Below are 25,584 nucleotides of genomic sequence, written 5' to 3'. Positions count from 1 at the left end.
TGTATGCAGCCTGAGCTGAAAAAAATATTGGGGTTTTGAAGTGGGGAGTATTGGAAAGAGGCAGAAGTGGCTGTTGGGATTAACATCCATTTAGTTTGGGGAACCCTACTCAAGCACCTCTTCAAAGGAGAGCATTACTAACGTGTTACTGACCTTCACGTGATCAGAAGGGGCTCTTCAGTAAGACAACTTTTTGCTTTTTGAGCTGGGTCTCTTTTAGTAGTCTGTTGAGAAGGTGAGAAGCTTAGCTGGTATATATTGTATTTACCTGAGTCCAAGGCAACTTCAAAATTAAGATGACTCCCCATTAATTAGATTCCTGAGGCGGCAGTGAGTGGGGGGGGGGGGGGGCAGGTGGCTGCTACCTGCCCAGCCCTTCCCCCCACTTATACTCAAATCCAGGATGAGGGGCTTTTGCTATCTTGGCTTGGATTCAAGTAAATATTGTACTGACTTTGAATGGAACTACATTGATTTACTTCACAGAGGACCTGTTCCAGAATACCTCCAGCACTTACTTAGGACCCTCCATAGCTATTTACCAGCCTGAGATCTCCATTTCTGAAAGGGAAAGCTGTTCCTTAGGAAAAAAATGTGGAGGAAGAAATGGGGGAGGGTGCATTGAGATTTTTTTTTTAAGTTATTTTCCTATATAAAGGGTCTTGATGGAAAATGAATGCAAGCTAAATTGAATTAGCACAACATGTTGTACTTGTATAGTCTTGTGTAGAGCACCCTCACAAATGTATCCTTTTTGTGCTTTATAGAAATGTATTATGATACCTGTTCAGTTAATTGATATGATCTTTTCTCTTGCTATCTCTCTTTTTTTTTTTCCTTCCCTCTTCATTTTTCTCTACATCATCATTCTAACTTCTTTTATGTAGTGAAAAGGATTTGGTGAAACAGGCAAAAACCTTAAACATTGCAGCAAACAAATTGATCCAGAAACACCATTAGGCATTTTTACATCTGTTCACCTCACAGCTCTGATCTCAAAATTCAGTTATGAGGGGAAAAACTTGAGAATCATTAAAAGCAACTGTTTAAATGTTATTTGTCACCTAAGATTGATTTGGAATTTGCTGAATTTGTTAAAACCTTTGGGTTTTTCTTTAGAGTTATAATGTAGTATAAAATCCCAAATTTGCTGTTTAATCTTTGTTGGCCAATAAATACACCAGAAAAAACCATAAGGAATGATAAACCTGTGGCTCTGTAGATACCATTGATGTATGCAGCACAAGGCTTCAGCATTTTAATGGATAGTAGATGAGTTGTTCTGGTTGAGATACCTGGTTGGCCAGTTCTGGAAAAGTCAGGCTAGATTTCTCTCTCACCCTTTTGTGATGTAGACAAAGAAAACGTGTCCCTGGAAGTTGTTGGTAGCTGTGTGTATCCCAAGCCATTACTTTCTCATTTTTTTTGCCTTTGGTTTAACCCCCAAACCAGGACAAATGAACTACATATGGGGAAATTAGCACCACATCTTAGTATATCATCACCATGAAAAATCCAGTCCTCCCAAACCAAGACTGCTTGCAACAATTTTGCCTTAGTGACTTGGGGGCAGGGATCATCTTCACATTCCTTTAAACTTCATTTATACAAAATTAGTAAATAGGTGTCTTAGAGTAATATTATAGAGTGGTACCTTCAGTGAAAAACCTCTTTATCTTTGCATTGCCTTCTACCTCTGCCATAATTCCCTCTAGAAATATGTTGCAGTTCTTCTGAACTGAAGGAAGGAGGGGTGAGGTATTTTGTTATGCCTTTCCTCCTCTAGAAAAAAGAATTACACATTTTACGAAACTTTTCTGCTCTTTATACCTTAGTGTAAAAAAAGAAATAAATAAAACTGAGCAGGGGAGGGCATGGAACTTGTAGTACTTTACTGGCCACTCCTTGTCTCAGAGTAGCTAGCATACAGTTAAAAGGAAATAATTGCCTTTCACTATTACACTTGTTAAATTTGCTTCTAAGTTTCTGTTGCTTGGTACAAATGTGGAATTTCCTAATCTAAAACCAACTAAAGCGTGGAAACAGTACTAAATAGGAAAAATAATTATAAACTTAACATTTTACTGCAAACTTTTTAAAACTGTAGATTGGAATATTGTATGTTAACATCCTTGTTGCTGTGGTCACAAGAGATCACAATATTGGCTTTGTAAATAATTCTATAAATACTTTGCTTCAAGAAATTGAGTTTGATTCTGTTTTCCTTGTGTCCTAATAGTTTTGCGCTCTAGTGAGGTGATTGCAAAAATTCCCTGTCATGTAATTTTCCCACTCTGTCATGTAGAATAGGACTCCTTGATGGACAGTGGGAGATATATGTGACTAATGCAGCTGGACAACCTATTGATTATTGATTTCCACTGGGTACACCTAAAAATGTATGGGGCTCAATTTTTGCCTTCCTACACAGGTGTTTTGGTTCTTGGCCTGTGTAATTGATGTCTGCATGGAGGCAGACCTTTTATAAGGTCTACCTTCCTGGTAGAGCCACACCTAAGTATCTGAGTATAGTCATCAACTCACATGTTTGAAAACTTGAAATTATTCTTGAGTGACCATTTATTCTGAATTCGTTTTAATTTCTACAGAATAAAGATTTTCATCAGGGTATCCAAGTGGCTAGTTAGGATTATTACAACTCCCCAAGATTCTTCATATGGGAAATTAGATTGTTTCCTATCACAGTGATGCTTAAGTAAAATGGAAGACTTCAGATATATAGCAATTTCTTACTTTTGATACGGAGCGTAAATTGCTTTGGTGTAAATGCCGGTGTGCTTAATCTGATGTGATAGTTGTGGAAGAGACCAGGAAAATGCACTAATTCTAAATATGGTAGATAATCTATGTCACAAGTTCCAGTTACATGTGTAAAGTTGAACTGTAATGTACATTAAAATCAAATTTGACTTAAAATTCTGTGTACTTGAGGGTTGCTTTGAATCTGGATAAAAGTGATGTTTCTGTTTATCATTTAATGGCTGTAATCTGTAGTAATAGAATAAAAAAAAATTGAAAATCAGAGTTTCTTCTGCCTGGTTCACCAACATTTTGTTTTTCCTTTAGAAGACTTTCCTTCCCGCCACTTTTTAAAACATAATTTGTGTTTTCCCCTTCATTGGGTTTAGTTTCTTTGTTGTTTAAATTCAGTCTTCCTCTCCACCATGGCTTTTGTTTTTTATCACAAGTTCATGTGGCTCAAATCCAGATTGCAACAAGCAGAGAAGGAACGCCAGTCTGCTGAGGAGGACAACCGGTTGTTCAAGCATGAATTTGGGGACAAGATCAACAGTCTTCAGATAGAAGTGGAAAAGCTCATCAAGCAGCGGTGAAGAAACAGCTTTCTAATATATTACTTGGGTTTGTTTTCTGAGCCTGGTAGGAGATATTTGAGAGAGCCCTCCCAAAATGGGAAGGGATTGGGGGAAGAGACAGGCAGATATATCCTAGATGGGAGAGGGTATTTGTATCAAAGCATTCACTTTACATTAAGTTTCAGATTTTCAGATCTGGACATCTGAATTGCAGTTGGTCTTTAAATATATTTTTAAAATAAAAACACAAAACAGGAAATCTTTGAGGAAAATGATCAAGAGAAATAAAAATAAGAAAAATCTTGTTTTAAGCAATCCACAGAACAAAATGGGCAGAAATTTAAATATAAAATTGTTCTTCAAGCACTTAAAAACTGCTTTAGGAGTATGTCTGTGTTGTAGTCAAAAGTGTGACCATAGCTTGTGTAGACATACCTGAGCGAGCTTTAAACTATCTGCCAAGTTTAAAAGGCATGTTTTATGGCCTGATCTGGGCACTGTGTTGCTGTAGCTACGCTGCTAGCAGTATCTGAGCCAGCTTTGGAGATATCTTCTTGAGCTGCAGTCGCTCCTTTTTGATTATACAGTGTACTTGACCAAAGTCTGGGGGGGTTGGGGGGGGAGTGTCCTTTTAATAACATACTTTTGTATTCTAGAATACCAATTTCTGAGAGGAAAATGCATATTCATAACCAGGAGCTATTGTTTCATTATCTACAACAGTGGTTCTCAGTCAGGGTGCCACAGCACCTTGGGGTGCCCTGAGACACCCCTCAGGGGTGCTGTGATGGAGGCGCTGCCACCACCACCATGGTGGCACCTCCATGGCAAGTACATGTTCTTCCTGCATTATTATTCTCTGACAACTCTAACTCAGGGAAAAGAGCCAACCTATTCTATAGCTGTTCCTGGTCTGCCTATCTCCCCCCGCATGCTCTTCCTAGAAACAGAGGCATAAAGGACAATGCCACCTGCCCCAAGCACACCCTGTTTCTGGGAGAATGTTGTGCAGAGTTGGACCAGGAATGGCAGCAGTACAAGCTGGCTCTCTTGCCTGCTTGGAGTTAGCAATGAACCCTAATGAGACAGAGACTGCACAGCCCTTCCTAGTCTGGCTACACGGAAGTCTCATGGGATGGTTTTACCTGGCTGGGGTGACTAGGCCGCTCAGTTGGAAACCACTGAGGTAAGTTGAGCACGACAGTGGCTTTCCAGCAGGGATGCTGCTATATTTAAAAAGTTGGTGGAGAGGTGACATGATCTAGATGGACTTCCTTTTCAGCAGCAAATGCCCTTTAGGAGAAGGAGATAATAAACAACTTTGGCACCAATCTAATAAGTAAACACATGTGTTTTTAAATTCACAAACACCTTTAATTTTGTTGATAGCCAGCCACAGACTTGAGAGTCAAACAGAGATAACTTAGCTGTGAAGGGCTGGCATCTTCCTCCTACAGTGACATCAGTTTACTAACATCAGAGAAACACAAATTGTCTTACCTTGAACTTAGAAGAGCCTGTCTCATTTTGTACATATAACATATGCTCTGTCCCAGGGAAGAGTCACTGTAGCTAGCTGCATGGAGGTATTATCAGATACCTTATCCCTTGTACTGCTGCTTTTCTCTGTCTCCTGCGTTTTTGTTTTTTTTAATAGATACCCCCCCCAAAAAACCCAGTTTGTAAGGATCCTCTCTAAAGCACAGTAACACAAATCAAAATGGTAATGTTTTGGGAGCTGACTGCTGTTATATGGGATCTTAAGAGTATTATTTATGCATATTAAGGACACGTATCCAATTCATAGCATCACAGTAGCTAGGGTCAGGAGGGACCTGAACAGATCATCTAGCCTGACCCCCTGCCACAGGCAGGAATGAATGCTGGGTTCACAAGACCCCAGACAGGTGATCGTCCAACTTCCTTTTGAATTTGCCCAAGGTAGGGGCGAGGACCTCTTCCCTGGAAGTTGGTTCCAGATTTTGGCCACCCTAACTAAAATATTGCCTTCTGCTCTCCAACCTAAACCTATTCTCCATCAGCTTATTACCATTGTTCCTCGTCACCCCAGGTGTTGCTGGGGAGAAAAGGGCTCTACCTATTTGCTGTTGATCTCCCCTGGTGAGTTTGTAGGCAGCCACCAGGTCCCTCCTCAGCCTCCGCTTGCTGAAGCTGAACAGGTTCAGGTCCCTCAGTCTCTCCTTGTATGGCCTGTCCTGCTGCCCTCGCACCAAGCGGGTGGCCCTCCTCTGAACCCTCTGCAGCAGGCTGGCCACACTAAATTCGTGGAAGCACACCTTTTAGTGCCCACATCTGATTTCTACCACCACCACCCCTCCCCCCACGCGCGCACACACACCTGCTGTGGTAGTTAGACTGCACTGAAAAGGACAGAAATGCCAGGTTTTGTTTCTTCACTACTAGTAATACCATCAGACACAAAGAGAGTTTAGGCCTTTTTTTCCACATGCAAGTTGCACTGAATTGCACTGATTATTTATTTATTTTTTTTATTTTGTTTAGTCAATAATATCTGAGCAACCCCATCAGGGTGTAGACAGCTTTATAAAATGGCATGCCTTTTATCAGTTTATTTTTTAAATTGTTTCTGTGCTGAGTTTAGGGTAAATCAAGGAGGCACTCAACCTGGTTTAATTATGCCCATGTAAGGGGTTTGCACAGATTTAGTTAAATTGATTTCTGAGTCAATTTTAGGTAGTTAAGTTTCAGCCAAATTTTAGTGCAACTTCTCTCTGTAACAGGGCCATAGGGGTAGTCTTTTTAGTGGTAAAGATTGTGAAGGGTTTTCCTGTTGGTATATAATAAATTTTGGGGGATAAATTTTAATGCAGTTTTGGGGTCAAGATTTCTGTGACTTCTAGTATAGTAAATGCACGGGTGGACACAGATTCACTGGGTTTCTGTGGGCAGCTACCTGCTAGTAAAAACCCATGTCCCTCATGGTGTCTAATAATTCTTGAGAAGGCATTGGCTCTGATAGTGGAATAAGATTGTGGTTTTGAAGGAGGGCAAGGTGCGGATTTCCCTAATCTTCACCTTTTGGGCAAGAATTGTTCCCAGCTGTCTGTGTGGGTTTGTTTTCATTGTCTTTATTGTTTTGGTTTGGTTCTTTTTGTTTTGGCTCTTTTTTCAGTTTAGTGTAATAGTGCACAAAATTATAGTTTCTGTCACTTTCATTGGTGTACCCACCCGTCTTCTCTGAGAGCTCTCTTGTAATGTCCTGACAGTATGCTGGTCCATATCTCTATTCATTTGGTCTAGGTAGGGTGATATTGCAGATTTTCCTATGCTTGGCCGAGACAGATTTGAATGAGAGCGCCGGCTGAAGTCATTCTAGATCAGACCAAGCAGATGAGGGTTGTTTGCTGTATGTTCAAGTTGCTGCTCCAGTGAAAGGCTTCTGTTGGGGGTCTGCAACTATTTTTCTCTCTCTCTTTTTTTTTTTTAATCACTTTTCACTTCTGGCTGCTTCTGATGGCATAAGTGAATCGGCTGTCCTCTTCCTTCTGTCCTTTTGACTGGTGGTTACAATGTCTTCCTTTCAAATAAGAACTTACTGAACTATTTGTGTGTCTGTCACCTCTGGCTTTTAGATCACTGCAGCATATTCCACATGGGGCTAACATAAGAGCCCTCTGCCACAGCTGGTATGCAGACCAGTGCCCTTGCTTCTGAGTGAGCTAGAGAGACTTATTATGCCTCTGCACCATATACCATAATTACCTGAATCCAAGACATCTTCAAATTTTAAGACAACCCCCCAATAATTAGATTCTATACATGGAAAATTATAATTTTGTTAAATGTTATAATAAATTTGTAATTTTACATATACACAGTCTAATTAGTGGAAGGAAGGTCATCTTAAATTTTCTTTTCCCACTGCTGAAGGGGGCAAGGGGCCAGACCCCTACCCCTTAGTCGCCTGCCCCTCTACCTATTCCTGCTGTTCCATGTCTTTGCCTCCCCCGCTACCCCTTGCCCCCATGCCTGTGCTTGCCATCCACTCCCTGCCTCTACCCCCTGCAGCCTGCTCCCACCATGCCAGTGCCTGACCTCTGCCACCTGTTCCCATATGTCTGCCCCCTTCCACATTACCTTCTGCTGCAGCTCTGTTAAAATCATAGAAAATTAGGGTTGGAATGTACCTCCAGGATGTCATCTAGTGCAATCCCCTGCTCAAAGCAAGACAATCCCCAACTAGATCATCCCAGCTAAGACTTTGTCTAGCTGGGCCTTAAAAATCTCCAAGGATGGAGACTTAACCTCTCTGGTAACCTGTTCCAGTGTTTTACTACCCTCCTAGTGAGAAGGTTTTTCCTAATATCTAACCTAGACTTCCCTTGCTGCAACTTGAGACCATTTTTCTTTGTTCTGTCATCTGCCACCACTGAGAACAGTCTAGCTCCATCCTCTTTGGAACCAGCCATCAGGTAGTTGAAGGTTGCTATTAAATCCCCTCTCAAACTTCTCTAGACTAAATAATCCCAGTTCCCTCAGCCTCTTCTCAGAAGCCATGTGCCCCAGCCCTGTCACCATTTTTGTAGCCTTCCGCAGGACTTTCTCCAACTTGTCCACATCATTTCTGTAGTGGTGGGCCCAAAACTGGACATAGTACTCCAGATGTGGTTTCGGCAGTGCTGAATAGAGGGGAATAATCACTTCCCTTGCTCTGCTAGCAACACTCCTACCAATGCAGCTCAGTATGCCATTAGCCTTCTTGGCAACAAGGGCACGCTGCTGGCTTATATTCAGTTTATTGTCCACTATATCCCTAGGGCCTTTTGTGCAAAGCTGCTGCCCAGCCACTCAGCCCCCAGCCTGTCCTGGTGCATGGGATTGTTCTGTCTTAAGTGCAGGACCTTGTACTTGTTGTTATTGAACCTCATGAGATTTCTTTTGGTCCAATCCTCCAATTTGTCGAGGTCTCTCTGAATCCTAACCCTGCCCTCCAGTGTATCTACTACTCCCCCCAGCTTGGTGTCATCTACAAACCTGCCATCTTCCAGGTGCACTCTACGTATTGAACAAAACCAGCTCTAGGACCAATCTCTGGGGCACTCCACTTAATACTGACTGCCAACTAGACACTGGGCCATTGACTAATATACTCTGAGTCTGATGATCCAGCCAGTTTTCTGTCCACCTTACAGTCCATTCATCCAACCCATACTTCCTTAGCTGGCTTGTGAGACTATCGTGGGAGACTATCAAAAGCCTTGCTAAAGTCTAGGTATACTGCACCTGCAGAGCCAGTCATCTCATTATAGAGGGCAGTCAGGTTGGTCAGGCATGACTTGCCCTTGGTGAATCCATGCTGACTGTTCCTAATCACTTCCTCCAAGTGCTTAGAGGATCTGCTTCATGATTTTTCCAGGGACTGAGGTGAGGCTGACTGGTCTGTAGTCCCCTGGATCCTCCTTTTTCCCTTTCTTAAATATGGGAATTATTTTTCCCTTTTCCAATCATCTGGGACCTCTCCTGATCACCATGAGTTTTCAAAAATGATGGCCCATGGCTCTGTAATCACATTGGGCCAATTCCCTCAGCACCCATGGTTGCATGGTGTTTGGCCCCATGGACTTGTACATGTCCAGCTTTTCTAAATAGTTCCCAGCCTGTTCTTTTGCCACAGTTGGCTGCTGATCTCCCCAAACTGTGCTGCCGAGTGCAGTAGATTGGGATCTTACCTCTGAAGACTGAGGTAAAAAAGTCATTGAGTGCTTCAGCCTCCCCCATTCAGTAAGGGACCCACACTTTCCCTAATCTTTCTCTTGTTACCAATATTTTTGTAGGAGCCCTTCTAGTTACCCTTCACATCCCTTGCTAGCTGCGACTCCAATTGTGCTTCGGCCTTCCTGATTTCATCCCTGCATACCTGAGCAATGCTCTTATACTCCTCCTTAGTTGTTTCTCCAAGTTGCCACTTCTTGTGAGCTTTCTTCTTGTGATTTAACTTACTGAAAAGTTCCCTGCTAAGTTAAGCTGGTGTTCTGCCATACTTGCTAGTCTTCCAGTGCATCGGGATGGTTTGTTCATGCACCCTCAGTAAGGCTTCTTTAACGTACAGCTAGCTTTTGCAGACTCCTCTCCCCCTCAGTCTGGCTTCCCAGGGGATCCTGTCCATGAGTTCCCTGAGTGAGTTGAAGTCTGCTTTCCTGAAGTTGTGGGTCCTTACTCTGCTGCTCTCCATCCTTCCTTTCCTCAGGATCCTGAACTCAATCATCTCATGGTCACTGCTGCCTAAGTTGCCATCCACTACTACATTCCCCACCAATTCTTCCCTGTTTCTGAGCAGCAGGTTAAAAAGAGTATGGCCTCTAGTTGGCTGCTCCAGCACTTGTGCCAGGAATACTCTCCAAAAACTTCCTGGATAGCTTGCGTACTGCAGTATTGCCCTCCCAGCAGATGTCAGGGTGATTGAAGTCCTTCATGTGAACCAGGGCCTGTGATCAGGGAAACATCTGCTAGCTGTTTGAAGAAAGTCTCATCCTCCTGGTATGGTGGTCTATAAGCAGACCCACCCCGCAACATCACCCTTATTGTTCTCTCCTCTGATCCTAACCCAGAGACTTTCAACAGGCTTATCTCCACTTTTATACTGGATCTCTGAGCAATCATACAGCTCGTTAACATAAAGTGCAACTCTCCTTCTTTTCTCCCCTACCTGTCCTTCCTGAACAGTTTATAACTATCCATACAATGCTCCAGTTATGCGAGCTATCCTACCAAGTCTCTGTTATTCCAGTCACATCATAGTTCCATGACTGTGCAAGGGCTTCCAATTTTTTTGCTTGTTTCCCAAGTTCGGTGCATTCGTGTACAGGCACCTAAGGTAACTATCTGATTGCCCTGATTTCTCAGGAAAAATGAGCAGGACTCCCCTGTTACTCACTCCTGCTTGTCCTTCCTCTAGGTCACTCACACTTCCTCACTTACCTCAGGGCTTTGGTTTGCATCCCCCAGCAAACTTAGCTCTCCTCACTAGGTTAGCAAGCCTGTCTGTGTGCCTGGTCTTCCAGGGCAGTCAAAAGTAGCATGACCCCAGCCTAGCCCAGGATGGGAGAAGTGGTAGCAGTCTCCTTCCTGCGGTTGAGGCCCAGGGACTGGAGCAGAAGGTACAGGGCAGAGGGGACGGCTTGGGGAACAGGGATAGGCTGGGGATGGGGGAGATGAGGTACAGGCATTGGGGACAGGGTAAGGGAGGGGCAGGCTGCAGGTTCCCCTGGGCTATGTGCCCCTTTCTCCAGCAAACAAGGTATTGCAGCCTGAGGTAGGCAGCAGCTTAGCTCTGACTTCAGCCCTAAACCCATGGCCAAAGCTGGAGTTAAGCCACTGCCTGCTCTGGGAAGATACTCAAATTCAATACAAGGCTTTTTTTCTCCCCATGCTGACTCCAGAGGAAGCGGGGGAGAGTTTTGGATTCAAGTAAGTAGGGTATTATGCTACATTTAATTGTGTTTATATCATATCTGCAAAACCATATCTAACTTCTGTTACCTGAGATCAAATCGCACCCCACTAGTGCCATAGCACTGAGACCAGTTGTAAGACACTCTGGCTTAACAGTTCCTGGACTTGAACACCCAGGGACGTGCAGCAGGGCATTCTCACTGAAGAGGGCCTGTATCCTAGAACTTGGTGGCTCTAACAGCAGGAAAGGATGTTATGGATAGTACTGAATGTGATAGGAAGAACATTAAAGGTGACTCTAGGAACTGGTTGAGGGTTTTGCTTTTGATTTCATATTCAGTTTTAATTTGTTTTTAAACAAATAATTATTGTAGTACTAGCCATGGCTCTTAATCCTCAGGGAGCTGTGAACAGGTGCATAATTCACAAAATTAAGGTAGACTGGACTATAGCTCTAGCATGGATTCAGGCCTGATAAACCTGGAATAATTTATCATTCAGAAATGCAGTTCTTTTAGTGGGGATTAATGGTTTTAACATAAAAAGAGGGCAAACTAAGTCATTCTAATTGCTGTGCATTTGATCACTTTAAAACCAGATCCTAACTCTATCTTGTTATACTGTAGCAACCATCTTGAACTGGAATTGAAACGGGAAAGGCACAGATGGTCACATACCCATCACGGTATCCAAGCAAGCAAAAGCACTCTAGTCCAAGGCAAAGGCTGCCAGAAGACTGAAGTAAAAACGGTAGTGTCACTTTTGGTGACTCTTGTTTGTTCATGTTTAAACATGGTTTAATTTTATCTGTTGTCCTGCCTTGTACTTCATATGACTGTGTATGCATTGTCATCATGCCTCACTTAACTTCTACCCACATCAGCTATGTAAGATAGGAAAGCCCTTTTTTTTTTGTTTTTTTTTTTGTTTTGTACTTCATTCTCGCACACTACAAAATCAATGTTTTTTTCTTCAGTATGATCCTGAAAAATATATTTTAAAAGCAATAATTTCAGCAATTAATAAGAGAGCATATCCTTCCCTACCTGATAATTGACGGAATCTTGAAGGTGACTGTACTTCAGCTTTATTCAAGAAGAACACACAGTAATATGCAAGGTACTCTGAGTGCTATATCTGATTAAGTACAATGCACTTAAAAAACTGTTCATCATGATAACAGGAAATTCCAGTCCTGACATTCTGAAGTAGCAGAAATTAGGAATAGCTGCTGCTTTTTGGATGTATAAAAGAGCAAATTTTTAAAAATGTTTAAAAGCAATATTATTTAATAGTAAGCATTTTTTTAAAGAAAGTTACCTGTTAAGGTATGCATATTGCAGCTTAAGCAGCTGCTTAAAAGTTGTCAGCATCCAAATCTGTTGCAATTGCCCACTTCAGCTAATATGCAAAATAGTTGTGCATGCATGCATGTGCACACACACATACAGGATCTTTGCATATGACCAATATGTGTTGTATAGTATTGAAATCATTAGCAGATGACTATAACGCTACTTTGGAGAGCAAGGTCACAGGAGTTACCTCTTGTCAGGTCTGCCCCACGCCCCAAAAATGAATGTTCAAAACTACATGTTAGTCCCATTTAGCTTTACCAAACAAACCGTAGACACTTCTGTGTCTTTCCTGAATAAGTTGTGACCAGCCTTTTAACATTTTGGCCACTGTGTCCCAAACTCTACTGGGTTTTTTTTTTTTTTCAGTCTTTTATCATATATTTCGTGTTCCAGGTTAAATTAGCCAAATTGGTTCCAAATCATATTGATTGAGCAGAATTCAGTCATTCCAAAAATCAGATCAATTAAGCAGGCAGACTCAATCATTCTGAACATGATGTATGTCACTACAACCGGTGAGCATCCTCCATCCCAGGCCTATCACCCTGGGACTTCAGATACTCCCAAGTCCATTGGTAGCCATGCTATATGCAGGCCTAGGCCCAGAGGTCTTGGGGTTTGGATGCCCCCAGATACTACAGACAAGCATCCTCCATCCCAGACTCTTTAGTCCAGGGCCTCAGGTACTTCCTACACTCGATCTTAGTCCACGAGAGGTCAAGAAGTGATCAATAGTTTACTTACATTAATTATTCCTCAATATAAAGCCATTGGTTTGAATATTGTTAGATCCGTCTTGTCAGTATCACAGTGAAGCTTTCATTCACTGGCTAACAATGACAATTAATTTAAGCACAAGCATTCTCTAATATAAGGCACTGAATAACAACAGTACTTTGTCACTTTATTAGGAGAGGGAGGTTTGATGTCCTTTTTTTTCTTCACGAAGTTGTCCATCTCTGCTTGTAGAATGGACAGGGTCAGAAGATCAGGCATTTGCATCTTCAGCACAACACTAATATGTTATATCTCATATCTATGGCAGGTTCACATTTAGGGTCTGTTCAAATTTTGCTTGACATTTCTTACAGTCCCCATAGGCATGGGTTCTGCTACCAGGACTCTTAAAACTCGCTCCATCACTGGTTTAGATAAGCTTATTGTCTTAGTCATAACAATACAGTATTATGTGGCTGGGGTTATGCTTTTATTTCATCAATACATTTTAAATAAGTCTGTACAGTAATGTTTGCACTTCCAGTTTCTGCCATGCCAATCCAGGTGGTAGTGTAGGGTTTCTCCTCTCCAGCAGGTGGAGACAATAATGAATTCTGTTCAATTCTAGCTCAGTTGGGATATCTTTCAGTTGTGTTCTGGTCCCTGCAGAAAGAAGGCAAGCAGCTGGTTAATGTGCTTAGACTGGTGGTCAAGTGCTACTTTAGTCCATAATATCAAAGGATGGGATTATCAAAAGTAGCTGAAGAGTACACATTCCGAGGAAAATCAAATGAGACTTGCACTTCCCAAAAGTTGTTTAAACACTTTTGAGAATCCTCACCAAATAGCCCAGACAGTGTGCAAATGTAAAATCTGTGGTGGAGCTGGTAAAATTTGGATTTGACCAGTAAATATGTTCTCCTTTTTGGCAGGAGGGAAAACATAAAGCCCAGGAGGAAAATGGCAGACTGGTAAAAGACGAAAATGCAGTTTTACCAAACAAGTATGTATTGAAAAGTATCTCCTTCCCTAAGTTTTGTTTCCTGGTTCTTCCTTGTTTTATTCTCCTTTGTAATCCAAGAAGCAGTTTTGTCTGCTTTCTGTTAGAGGCATTAGAGATCAGGACAATAAAAATTGGGGAACCTCCCTCACTTCCTGCTTCCCCATGAGGCTTTTGTAAGGAGTCCTGTCTGCAAGCAGACAAGGGTGCAGCCCACCACTACACAGTGCCGTTTTAGTTGCATTACCTCAGTCAGGGTATTTCCCCTGCCACCATCATGGTCATGTTATTTCCCCAGCCACTTAATTTAAATAAAATAAATAAATAAATTCCATATTCCAAGCCAAATTAGCCAAACCAAATTCCAAATCCATAACTCAGTCCAGAACCATAAGTGGCCCTACTACTGGTAAACATCCTCCACCCCCATCTGGGGCTTCAGATGTTTCCAGAACCTTTGGTGAACATCCTACTTGCAGGCCCAAGCCCAGAGGCTTGGATGCCCTGGAGTTTCACTTGCCCTTGTACGGGCCGGGTGTGATCCGGACCCTTTTCGTGCTGCACGCGGGCTGTGGCCAGCAGCCCGGGCACGCCGGATCGGAGAAGGTGGGCGACGAGCTAGAATTAGGCACAGACGCATAATGGTAGATTTGAAGTTTGTTTACTTACGCCGGAGATGGTCGCGGTGCAGGCTGGAAAACTTGCTTGAGTTGCGGTTACAGACAAAACAACATGAACTATCACGTGGAGTTTGCTAGGCTCCACGTAAACAGAGCTCCGGATGCCCTGGACAAGCGCGCCACCGAAATGGAAACTCGTACATACGTCTTATAAAATTTTATCGTTCGAAGACAGGAAGAGGTGGGCGGTGGATCAGGCCGCCAGACTCCTCTGAATCTCACACAAGGTTTCTGTTGCCCTGCCGTGTACCCAGAGTCCCCACGAGATCAATGTGGAGTCCTGCTCGGCCTGGGCGGAAACCGCTCAAGCCTCTTATATGGCTAGCAGGCCAATCGCTAGCCGCCATGTGGGAATAATTTAGAACTAGCCAATAGCGGGGAACAAATTTGCGTACAGGTGGCGGGAACTCCTTTGCACCGTGCATTTCTGATGCAACTTGAGAAATGCAACCCACTAATAGAGCTGCAAATTGGCGGGAACTTTTCCCTTGCACGTGGGTTCTCTATGCAGCAAAACTCCACCGTGCAATGAAGCGGTAATTCAACGGGGATAATTTTAGTGCCGAAGCGCGCACACAATCATACCTTTGGGTTATGACAGCCCTTAGCCTTAAGGCCCCAGGAGCAAGCTAGGGAAGAGTCTCCCCTCTCCATAAAGTGGGCATAAAGCCGAGATCTTCCCACTTCAGCAGCTAAGTGGGAGGTTTACTATACATTACCGTGGCAGGTACTATCCCCGTGCCAGGATAGCGGTCTTCCTTGGGTGCGACTAGGAAGACCTCCTCAATGGTCATGGTGTTTCCCTTGCCAGGCAAGCATAGAATCATAGGATCATTGGGTCCAACCCACTGCATGAGCAGGAAAGACGTCTGGGGTCAGGTGACCCCAGCCAGGTGACCATCCAGTCTTCTCTTGAAGGCCTCTAGTGTAGATGATTGCACCACCTCTGGGGGGAGCTTGTTCCATAGTCTGGACACCCTAGTTGTGAAGAAGTTTTTCCTAATGTTCAACCTCAAACTATCTTCCAGGAGTTTGTGGCCATTATTTCTAGCTTTCCTCCAGGGCACCCTGGTGAACAGTTGTTCACTGAGCCCCTGATGTACGCTTCTGATATAGTGGTAAGCCACAATCAGGTCCCCTCTCAGCCTTTTTTTCTTTAGACTGAAGAGTTCAAGTTCCCTCAGTCTCTCCTTGTATGGCTTGCCTTGTATGGCTTGATCAGGCGGGTGGCCCTTCTCTGGACCCTCTCGAGTTTTAGCACGTCCTTATTGAAGTGCGACGCCCAGAACTGGATGCAGTACTCCAGCTGCAGCTGCACCAATGTTGAGTAAAGCGGCAAAATCACTTCTATGGTTTTACTGGAGATGCATCGATTGATGCATGCCAGAGTTTTATTGGCCCTAGCAGCTATAGCACCGTACTGCCGGCTCATATTCATGCTGGGGCCTATTGTTAGCCCCAGATTCTTTGAATTTGTAGTGCTGGTCAGGTTAGTGATGCCCAGCCTGTAGGTGAGCTGGGGGTTCTTCCTTCCCAGATGCAGCACTTTGCATTTCTCTATGTTGAACCTCTTCTGGTTCTGTTCTGCCTCCGCATAGGACATTAAAAAAAAAAATCTGCACTAATTTATCCTTCTGGTAGCACTATGCGTGGTGTCTAGAACAATTGAGTTCTGCCTGCTCAGTTGATACAATTTTTGGAACAATTGAGTTCTGCTCAGTCAATATGATTTGGAACTGATTTGGCTAATTTGATCTGGAACACAGAAATTGTAAAAAAAAAAAAAAAAAAAAAAAAAAAGTGGTACTTTTCCCATCAACATGTCTGCCCAGTATGGGCATTGATCTGTGCCCCAGGCTGAAATCACTTTTGAATGACATAGTATAGCAGAGGGTGCAGACCTGTCCAATGTGCTTATGAGAGTCTACTATAGCCTCCCAATGGGAGAATCTCGGGTACACATCTACTTTAGGGAGAGATCCCCCATTTCCATAACTTGCTCTTTTGGTCTATTGGCTATGATATCTTGTATCTATTTAATATGATTCCATAAAGATGCATGCTAAATAAAGATGACAGTCTGTTTATTTGACTTTATACAAAGCAGTTACACTCATTTTGTTAAATTGATTTCTAAACTAATTTTACTTTATTCAGTTCAACTCTTGTGTGTCAGCAAGGCCCTAGAACAGTGGTTCTCAACCTTTGTAGACTCAAGGCACCCCTTGGAAAATGTCAGCTCTTAGTTCTCATTTTTTTTTTTTTTACTACAAGAAAACTAAAAGAGCAATTTTTCTTTTTGCAAAGACTATGGAAAGACCACAGGTTAGAATATTGTTAACACTATAGATTCTCCTATCTTAAATCTCTTAGGTGTGTCCAGACAAGTGTGCAAGTGCAGTTTGCAGCGCTTCAAAGCTGTTTAAGGTGCTGCAAACCGCATAGGTGCATGTGCACCTGTTTGCCACACTGCTAATTTGCAACGTGGTGTCAGAATTTGACACCGGAAGATCCCAGTGTTAAAAAAAAAACCTGACACTAAAAAAAGCGGGAATCATGTTTGCACACCTAACAGTGCTCATGTTGTGGTATCCCGTGACACCCTTAAAAGGATTTCAAAGGCACCCCAAAGTGCCATGGGATCCTGGTTGAGATTCACTACCTTAGAATTACTTACAGCTGTTGAACAGCTACCCATAGTACGCTAAATCCATGCACTTCACTTTTAAAGTGTCATGGTAGAGTGCTGAGCTTTCTTCAGTTAAATATCAACCTGGAATACATAGAAGGAGTTAACTTTAAGGTGCAGAGTGAGAATTGTGTACACTTTGGGAATTTGGGAGAGGTCTTGAGGCCAGGGGAGGAACTTGGTTTCCTTTTACATTAGCTTTGGATTTTTAAATTGAAGTCTACCTCGTACAAGAGGGTCGCAAGGCTACATGCTTATTTCACACCCCCAACCATCCTTTCAGAGGGCAGGGTTCCACTCAAGGTTTTCCAGTTTGACAGTTCTCCTATCTAACGAAGATGGGCAGTCATCTTTGTGTCTGCTGTATCTCCGCAGCTCTATAAGCAAGAAATAGCTTCTACAATCTTACCTCATTTTCTTCGCTTTCTCTTTCTAGAGCAGGAGCGGGCAATTATTTTGGGTGGAGGGCCACTTACTAAGTTTTGGCAAGCTGTCGAGGGCCACATGGGTAGCCCTGCCCCTTGACCGAAGTCCCGCCCATAATGCCTGACCTTTGCCACCAGAAGTCCCTCCTATTGTCCCTGGAAGTACTCCTTTCAGCAAGTGGTTTTGCCATCTCTGAACCAGAAAAATACCAAATTTATATTAGAAAATGCAAACATCTACAGCAGCAGTTCTGAATGGGGGGTACATGTACCCCCAGGAGGTATGTGAAGCCTCATCAGGGGTTACATGAGATATTTCATATGTTGTCTAACACAGGTCGAAGGGCCTAAAAAAATTAATTTCCCATTGAAAGGGGGTACGTGAATTCTCACTCTGAGACCAAGGGGTACGTCGACTGAAAAAGGTTCAGAACTGCTGATCTACAGTATTCATTAATTTGATTTTTTTAAAAATATTTTTGTCCCGGTTTACATGCGTTTGTGTAGTGTACATAGAGGTGATTGCATAATAGCTTAAAATGAAGTCTTACTCCTGTATGTTGTGGGGGCTGGGTATAGGTTTGTGGGGGGCTATGGGTATGTGGGGTGTGGGTGGGTATGGGGTTTGTGGAGGGCTCGGTGCCTGGGGTGTGTGAGGGGATGTGGGGGGGTCTGCCTGTATGGCAGTGTGAGGGAGTATGGGTGCATGTGTATGGTTGGGTGTGTGTGTAGGACTCAGCCTATGAACACACACACACACACACACCCCGCGCAGCCCCTTGCTCCCCAGACTGGTGATGCAGCTGGCATCCATGTGGTGCTGGAGCAGGGTGGGAGCAGGAAGTGTGCAATGGCTGGGGGTGGGGCGAGGCTGGGCTGTTCAGTCCTGCTGAGGCTCCCCCTGAGTCCTGCTTCCCCCGGCTTTTGTCAGCTCTGTCAGGGCAGATAAATACAGGTCAGTCGCATCTTACGCAGGGCACCGTGTGTGTGTGTGTGTGTGTGTGTGTGTGTGTGTGTTCATAGGCTGAGTCCTACACGCACACCCAACCATACACATGCACTCATACCCCCTCACACTGCCATACAGGCAGACCCCTCCACATCCCCTCACACACCCCAGGCACCAAACCCTCCACAAACCCCATACCCACCCACACCCCACATACCCACAGCCCCCCACAAACATATACCCAGCCCCCACAACATACAGGAGTAAGACTTCATTTTAAGCTATTGTGCAATCACCTCTCACCCTGTGTGCCGGGGCTGAAGTCAGTGCGTAAGGCGAAAATCGGTGACCATACATGGGGCTGGAGGGGGGGTGGGGCTTGAGTTTGTACGCGGCGCCGTGCTTAGAGCTGTGCAGCCTGCGGCAGCAGCGCAGCACAGGGTGGTGGTGGGGATGGCTGCGTGCTGCCCAGCCACCACCACACTGCTGCTGCCACCTAGCGGCTGGCCACACAGCTCCGGGAACAGCACCATGGTGACAGCGGAAGGTTTTGGAGGCAGTGGCCGTCACCGCCATAATGGGCCTCCAGGTAAGTGGCAGGGCTGCGTGCAAGCCCCACCCCCCCTCCCACCCCCTGTATAGTTGAATTCGTGCAAGTTAAATGCACGTATGATGCAACTGACCTGTATTAATTTTCTAAATTTTGTAGATGCTCTGTGGGTCAGATAGAATGGTTTGGCAGGCCAGATGTGGCCCATGGGACAAATTTTGTCCGCCCCTGTTCTAGAACAAGAGAGAGATTCTTCCTGCTGCTCTCCCATCTTCTTGTGAGCTGCCTTAGAAAGCTGTATAGCTTTTCTTTCAGTTTAGGAACATTTCATAGTCTGGCTGTGCAAAAGTGAACCCCCCCCCCCCCCCCCCCCAAAAGCACAGCCCTGGAAACATGATCACAAGATACTTCCAGAGATTTCACATAGGAATTCACAGTGTTAAAAGCATTCTGACCTGTTACGGTCTTTTTGCGTTCTTTGCAACATAACAAATATGCTCTATTTCTATAGTCAAAAAATGCATGTAACACAAGAGTTGGCATATTCCAAGGGGTACCTTGAGTCTATAAAAAGGCTGAGAGCCTCTGCCCTAATATATATATTTTTGTGGTGGTTTATTCGGTGTATGAATGTCTAATCTATATTTTACAAGCCTATAAATCCCAAGAAACAAAAATAAAAATTTAGTGTGTGGAAATCCAAACAAGGATGAGGACTTACTTAATGCGTTTGGCTCTGATATCTGATGGGCAAAATAATTCTGATAAGATGTGGATAAAATGATAATACTAAACTACCATGTTCTTTCTCTCTCTCTTTTTTTTTTTTTTAATTATTTGTAGCATAGAGTCTGACGTACAAGAAGAGCAGGTCAGTTGTTCTCCTTGCCTAATCTTCTAGATTTTCACCACAACTTCTTTCTTGGCACACAAACCTCTGTGTTCTTCACTCAGGAGTAATCTGTTTAAGAGTTTGCAATTAGAACAGGCTCCCCCTAGTGGAGGCTGCTTACTTTAGCAAAATAATTCTTTCGGCTATCAGCCAGAGGACTTCTCTTACAGTACAATTGCATCCTAACAAAGATGTTGCCAGATTAGCTACATCAGTCAGGGGTCTGATTGTTATTTTAAGGAGTAGACCAAGCCCTATTGTCCAAATTAAATCTTTCTTTTACCCTGTAGAGATGGGTTCAGAAAAGAAACTACACAAACACATTTGGATAGCCTATGTAGTCTGTCCACACAAATAATTTCACTCAGTCGGGTCTTGCCCTGTTTTAATTGTAAGCATCTTTTATTTTGTTTGCTTCCTTAATTTCAAAGCAGAAAACATGTCCAGTTATGTTCTTCCTGCCTTTTCTGCCATCCCCAGAACTGAAGAGTCTGTGACTGAGCCTCAATGGACAGCATTGGATGAGTGCTGGCAATAGGGCCAGCTCACTCTGATATCTGGCACTTGCTCTGCAGGGCTAATGCTTGTGAATGATATTTTTGTTGGTAAATTTAAATCTGATTTGATAATTCACAGAAAGCAGAAATTGCAAGTAAGATGATGCCATTCCTGTAGTCACTTCTTTCTAAGCATAAGCAATCATTAGAACTAATGCAGTGGTAGAGTGTTGCTTCATATACTAGCTCAGCGTTGTACTGGTGATCTAAAAATGTGAAATGAATGCCACAAGAGCCCAGCTGAAATAAGTGTCAGTTGTGGGGATCAGTGTTACAGGCACATGGATAAATGTCAAGGAAGAGAACAGGAGTATTAGGAGAACATCGGAGCTACTTATTGAATGAAGTTGGCATGAAGTTTGGTGTTCTTAACCAAATCCTCCCAGGCTGCACAGCTAGGAACATTTCACTTTAAACAATCCCTGTAGCTCTGGGGAGAAAGGGATGTAGGAGGGTGCAATGGCTGAACTGAAAGGTTTACAGTCCCCTATGTGCCATAGAGACCAACTGAAGCACTGACGTGGACGTTTATGGACAGTCTGGAGGTGTGGCAGGGACACAGTCAGTGGATCCAAAGATCCTGTACAGGGTTGAAGCAGGCCTTACTGGTACTGCACTGGGGTTTTCTATCAGGTTAACCAAATTAAAGAATGTTTGGTTTGTTTTTTTTCAATGCTTCATACTTGTTTTTCTTAGGGAGCCTGTTACTTCTGTCTGTGCAGGCACTTCATGACCTACCTTTGGATTAGTGGGGTGGGTTCAGTGTCCCACATCAGGATTCTGGTCCTCTGTGAGGAACTTGCAAATGAAGCCAGTGTTGGTTATACTCAGTTATTTTGTTTTCTGTCTGTTGCTGGACAGGCTGTAAATATTACTTCATAAACCAGCAGCACACCTTGTGTTTTTTCTGAAAGGTTTGATGGAAGTCCTGTTCACATGGTTGCTCACAACAGCTCTTCAGGCAGGGAGCACATTTCTTAAGCAAGCTGCCTAGGGAAATGGAGGAGCCCTTTGTGAGGGTGGAGGGTCCCAGTTGCTAGCAGTAATGCTGAAGTGGAGAAAGCAGGGTGAGTAATACCAAGTAATTGTTTCTGTTTCTAATGATGTAGGATCAGCTGTCTGGACCTGAAAAGTTACAGATATGTCAACTGTGCCAAGAGGAAGGCAGCCTAACCAAAGGAAAGGTATCCTATAATGGGGAAAATGAGGGGGGCTTGCATGCCTGCTTCAGACAGCCTAATGGCATATTTGTTTCCTGCCTCTAGTGATGTGGGGACCAGGAAAAAGTGCTCATAGGATCCCTCAAAGAGTCACTTTCTGTTTGACTCCCCTCCCTCCCCCCACTTTCCCCAACAGCACAGTCAGTCTTATCCTTTGCTTGATTTTCCTGGTTTCTGCCAGAAAATCAGTCAGAATTTGAGACTGTGGATGTCAGCTTTCTTTTTGTTACTTTATTTTTCCCACTTTCTTTTGCTCCCTCCCTCTTCTGCCTCCTTCTTTGTCTTGGTTCCTCTTTTTGCCCTTGCTCTTTCTACCTGGTCATTTCTTCCCCCGCTGTTTCTTTCTTCACACTTCTTCCCCTTCTCCCTCCTGTCCCAGCACGTTCCCAAAATTATGGAAATGATGCCAAATGAGCCTGACCTCAGCTAGAGGAAACAGAGTGCCAGTTAGATTAGCTTGCTTTTCTCAAGGCTGCCAGGCCACTTGTCTCATGTAGAGCTAGTGAACTATCCCCAAATGCACCGTAGTATTGGAGAACCTGTACTCAAGGGAGATGGGGAAAGATCCTACTGTCCCCCACTCTGCTGTAGTGAAGAAGAGCTGTCAACAACACTGGGAGATGTACCTAGTCCCTCCTGCAGTTGGCATCTTTGCCTGAGGACAGCAAAAATTTGTTGCTGGTTAGAGGGGACCTTGCATTGAACTGCTGTTTGCATAAAGGTGGTGTAAACTGTGCTCTCATCATGAGTACTTAGGATTGAATTTGAAAGGTTCCCCCTCCCCCACCTCATCTCCAAGACCTGAACGGAGGGTTCTGTCCATCCCTTGTAATCCCAGCAATATTGTTCTGCAGGAGACTGAGCAAGGAATTGCCTTCTTGTTTGTGTGGTGTTGGGCAGGGCACTAAAGTAGACATCAGTTTTCAGCAGTTTGGGTCAGGATAGGTCCTTTTAATAATTGAATATAGATTTTTTTTTTTCAATTTGCCTTTGGGAAACATTCAGGTTAAGGTGTGCTAATACCACCGTTCTGTAACTTCCCAAGTGTATGCAAATGCTTGTTTTTCTGGGTTATATACACTCCTGTTGGGTGGCTCTGTTTCAGGCATGTCAAATATACAGCCCAGGGACCAGATTTGGCCCCCCATGGAGTTGCTGTATCTAGCCCACTGGGCTATCAGCAGGCCACCAGAAATTGGGGGCCTGGCCAGAGGGAGTGGCCTGCTGCAGAATCGGGAGCCTTTAGGCACTGGTGGACATGGTGATCGCCTGCAGGAAGGCAAGGGCTTAATACAGCTCCGGTTGTTCTCTGTCTGCTTTGCCCATTGCTGCTGCTGCAGCCCCAGCTCCTTGGCTGCCATGGACATGTGGTGGTGGTGGTGTGGCAGCTCCAGGATGGGGCATGAAGTAAGAGCTGGAGCTATGCTACTTGCCCTGTGCCTGAGCCAGAGCTGCTACCAGCATTGGCCCATGCCCCATGTCAGAGCTAGAGCTGCTGCCACTGCATGCCCCAGGCTGGATCAAGCTCGCAAGGAGCCCTACTGTTCACATCCAGCCAAGGGCACAAGGTGGGTTTGACATTCCTCCTCTAGTTTGTTTATATATATATATACACACACACACACACACACAAATGTATGTTTTTTAAGACTGTGTGAAGCTTTGGTCCCTGATTCGATTTGGTGGAGATTCGGCCCGATTTGGTGGCCAAATCTCCAAATCCAAATTGAAGTTTGCTGATGACACAAAACTCTGGGGTAAAGCATCCACACCTGAGGACGGGAGGGTGATCCAGGCAGATCTTGACAGGCTCATGAAATGGGTAGATGAGAACCTGATGCTGTTTAACACCGAAAAATGCAAGGTTCTCCACCTTGGGAGGAAAAACCTGCAGCATGCTTATAGGCTCAGCAGTGTTATGCTGGTTAGCAGTACAGATGAAGGGGACTTGGAGGTCATGATTGACCACAAGATGAACGTGAGCCTCCAGTGTGATGCTGCGGCTATTAAAGCGAGCAAAACGCTGGCTTGCGTCCATAGATGCTTCTCAGGCAAATCCCGGGATGTCATTCTCCCATTGTACTCGGCCTTGGTGAGGACGCAGCTGGAGTACTGCATCCAGTTTTGGGCTCCACAATTCAAAAAGGATGTGGAGAAGCTTAAGAGAGTGCAGAGAAGAGCCACGCGCATGATCAGAGATCAGGAAAACAGACCTTATGATGAGAGGCTGAGAGCCATGGGACTCTTCAGCCTGGAAAAGCACAGGCTCGGGTGATCTGGTGGCTACCTATAAGTTTATCAGGGGTGCTCATCAGGATCTGGGGGAACATCTTGTTACCAGAGCGCCCCGAGGGATGACAAGATCGAACGGTCGCAAACTCTGCCACGACTGATTCAGACTGGACATAAGGAAGAACTTCTTTACTGTCTGAGCCCCCAAGGTTTAGAATAGACTGCTGCCAGAGGCAGTTCAAACACCCACTTTGAACGACTTCAAGATGCATTTGGTTGCTTATCTTGCTGGGATCCTATGATCCCTGCTGACTTCCTGTCTCTGGGGCCGGGGGCTGGACTCTGATCCTCTGGGGTCCCTTCCAGCCCAAATGTGTATGAAATCAGGAGACTCTTTAATCTCTCCAAATCGGATCGGAACCCTCCAAATTGATTTGGAAAGATTCGGACAGACACAGCTTTAAATATTTTTTCTACATACCTCTAGGTAGCAGGTGGCTCATGACTGCTGCAATGCTGGGGCGCATGGAGTGTCCCACAGAAGCACAGGGGGCTCCCCAGCATGCTCAACAGCAGACCCAGAAGTGTACCGGAAGTACTCTGGGTCTGCTGGGGAGCGCACTGGGGGGCCCCCCCATGACCCCTCTGGCTCAGTGATTGATGCCTCCTGTGTTGGGGAGGACAGGGACACCCGGGGTCTCCCCATGGCCAATCGCCAAGCCAAGGAGGTGTGGGTGGGGGGGTAGAGTGTTCCCCTGGACGCTCCCTGGCAGACCCAGAAGTGGACCGGAAGTAGTTCCGATTCACTTCCAGGTTCACCACCAAGCACATGGAGGACCCCCCCCCCCCCCCCACACACACACACACTCCTGTGGGATGCTCCATGCGCCCCAGCATCACAGCATTCACAAGCCGTGCCTGCTACCTCAAGGTATGTAGAAAAAACTTTTAAAGCTGTGTCTATGTCTGAATCTCTGATTCTCCAAATCAGTATCTAATCTTCAGATTCAGCTGAATTGAATCAGGGATCCGAATCAATTAATTGAATCACTGTCACTGTCCTTGATTTGGGCCAAATCCAAATCGAATAGGGCCTGCTTCGCACACCTCTAATATTTTTTGTATGTCAAAAGATTTCAGGGTTTTGCATATAGCTGCAGGTTTTCATTAGACTGTATTTACTAACATTTGAATGTTCAAGAATTGGTATTTTAAATTATTTTAGTAGAAATGTTGTCTTACTTGTCTGACAGACTTGCGAAACAATCTCCAGTTCAAAGTGAGCAAAATAGTATGAGAATGAAAGATAAGTTGCTTTTGTATGCAGTTCAGGATGCTTGCTCTGGCAGTTATGAAAAGAAGCCTTGGTTTGATTTTTTTTTTTTTTTTTTTTTTTTTTTTAAGCATCTTGGTTGGTTGGTTGTTTTTAGTCTGGAAACTAGGAAAGGTGCCAAAGAACCCCTCTCATCCTTGGGAAAGGAATTACCCTTTTGTTGCTGACAAGTTGGGGGTTCGCAATGGCTGGTATCTGCCTGAGAGAAGAATA

The 25,584-nt window shown here is 44.3% G+C and overlaps 2 protein-coding genes across 14 annotated transcripts in view; one reads left to right on the top strand and one right to left on the bottom strand.

Annotated features, from left to right (window-relative positions):
* Positions 1 to 25,584, top strand: part of RUFY3 (RUN and FYVE domain containing 3) — a 97,123-nt gene that overhangs the window by 68,528 nt on the left and 3,011 nt on the right. For 6 of the 9 annotated variants that reach the window (XM_014607367.3, XM_019493502.2, XM_019493503.2 and 3 more), the window contains 5 exons: positions 3,230 to 3,349; positions 11,396 to 11,519; positions 13,777 to 13,847; positions 19,981 to 20,008; positions 21,696 to 21,770. In XM_014607367.3, coding sequence (XP_014462853.2) covers positions 3,230 to 3,349; positions 11,396 to 11,519; positions 13,777 to 13,847; positions 19,981 to 20,008; positions 21,696 to 21,770 — 418 coding nt within the window. Of the gene's footprint in view, positions 1 to 887; positions 3,044 to 3,229; positions 3,350 to 11,395; positions 11,520 to 13,776; positions 13,848 to 19,980; positions 20,009 to 21,695; positions 21,771 to 25,584 lie in introns of those variants that run through there. The other 3 variants (XM_019493506.2, XM_019493507.2, XM_006274004.4) reach the window with 1 other exon arrangement.
* Positions 13,313 to 25,584, bottom strand: part of GRSF1 (G-rich RNA sequence binding factor 1) — a 50,361-nt gene continuing 38,089 nt past the window's right edge. For 2 of the 5 annotated variants that reach the window (XR_009459958.1, XR_009459959.1), the window contains exons 10-11: positions 21,325 to 21,634; positions 13,313 to 13,507 (exon numbers count right to left, since the gene is read on the bottom strand). The gene's annotated coding sequence lies outside the window, so the exon portion shown is untranslated. Of the gene's footprint in view, positions 13,508 to 19,950; positions 20,099 to 21,324; positions 21,635 to 25,584 lie in introns of those variants that run through there. The other 3 variants (XM_059722378.1, XM_059722380.1, XR_009459960.1) reach the window with 2 other exon arrangements.

The sequence above is a fragment of the Alligator mississippiensis genome, chromosome 2, assembly GCF_030867095.1.
Source record: "Alligator mississippiensis isolate rAllMis1 chromosome 2, rAllMis1, whole genome shotgun sequence".
Lineage (NCBI taxonomy): Eukaryota > Metazoa > Chordata > Crocodylia > Alligatoridae > Alligator > Alligator mississippiensis.
The sequence above is the reverse complement of the archived record's forward strand: the minus strand, read 5'-3'. Positions and strand labels throughout refer to the sequence as shown.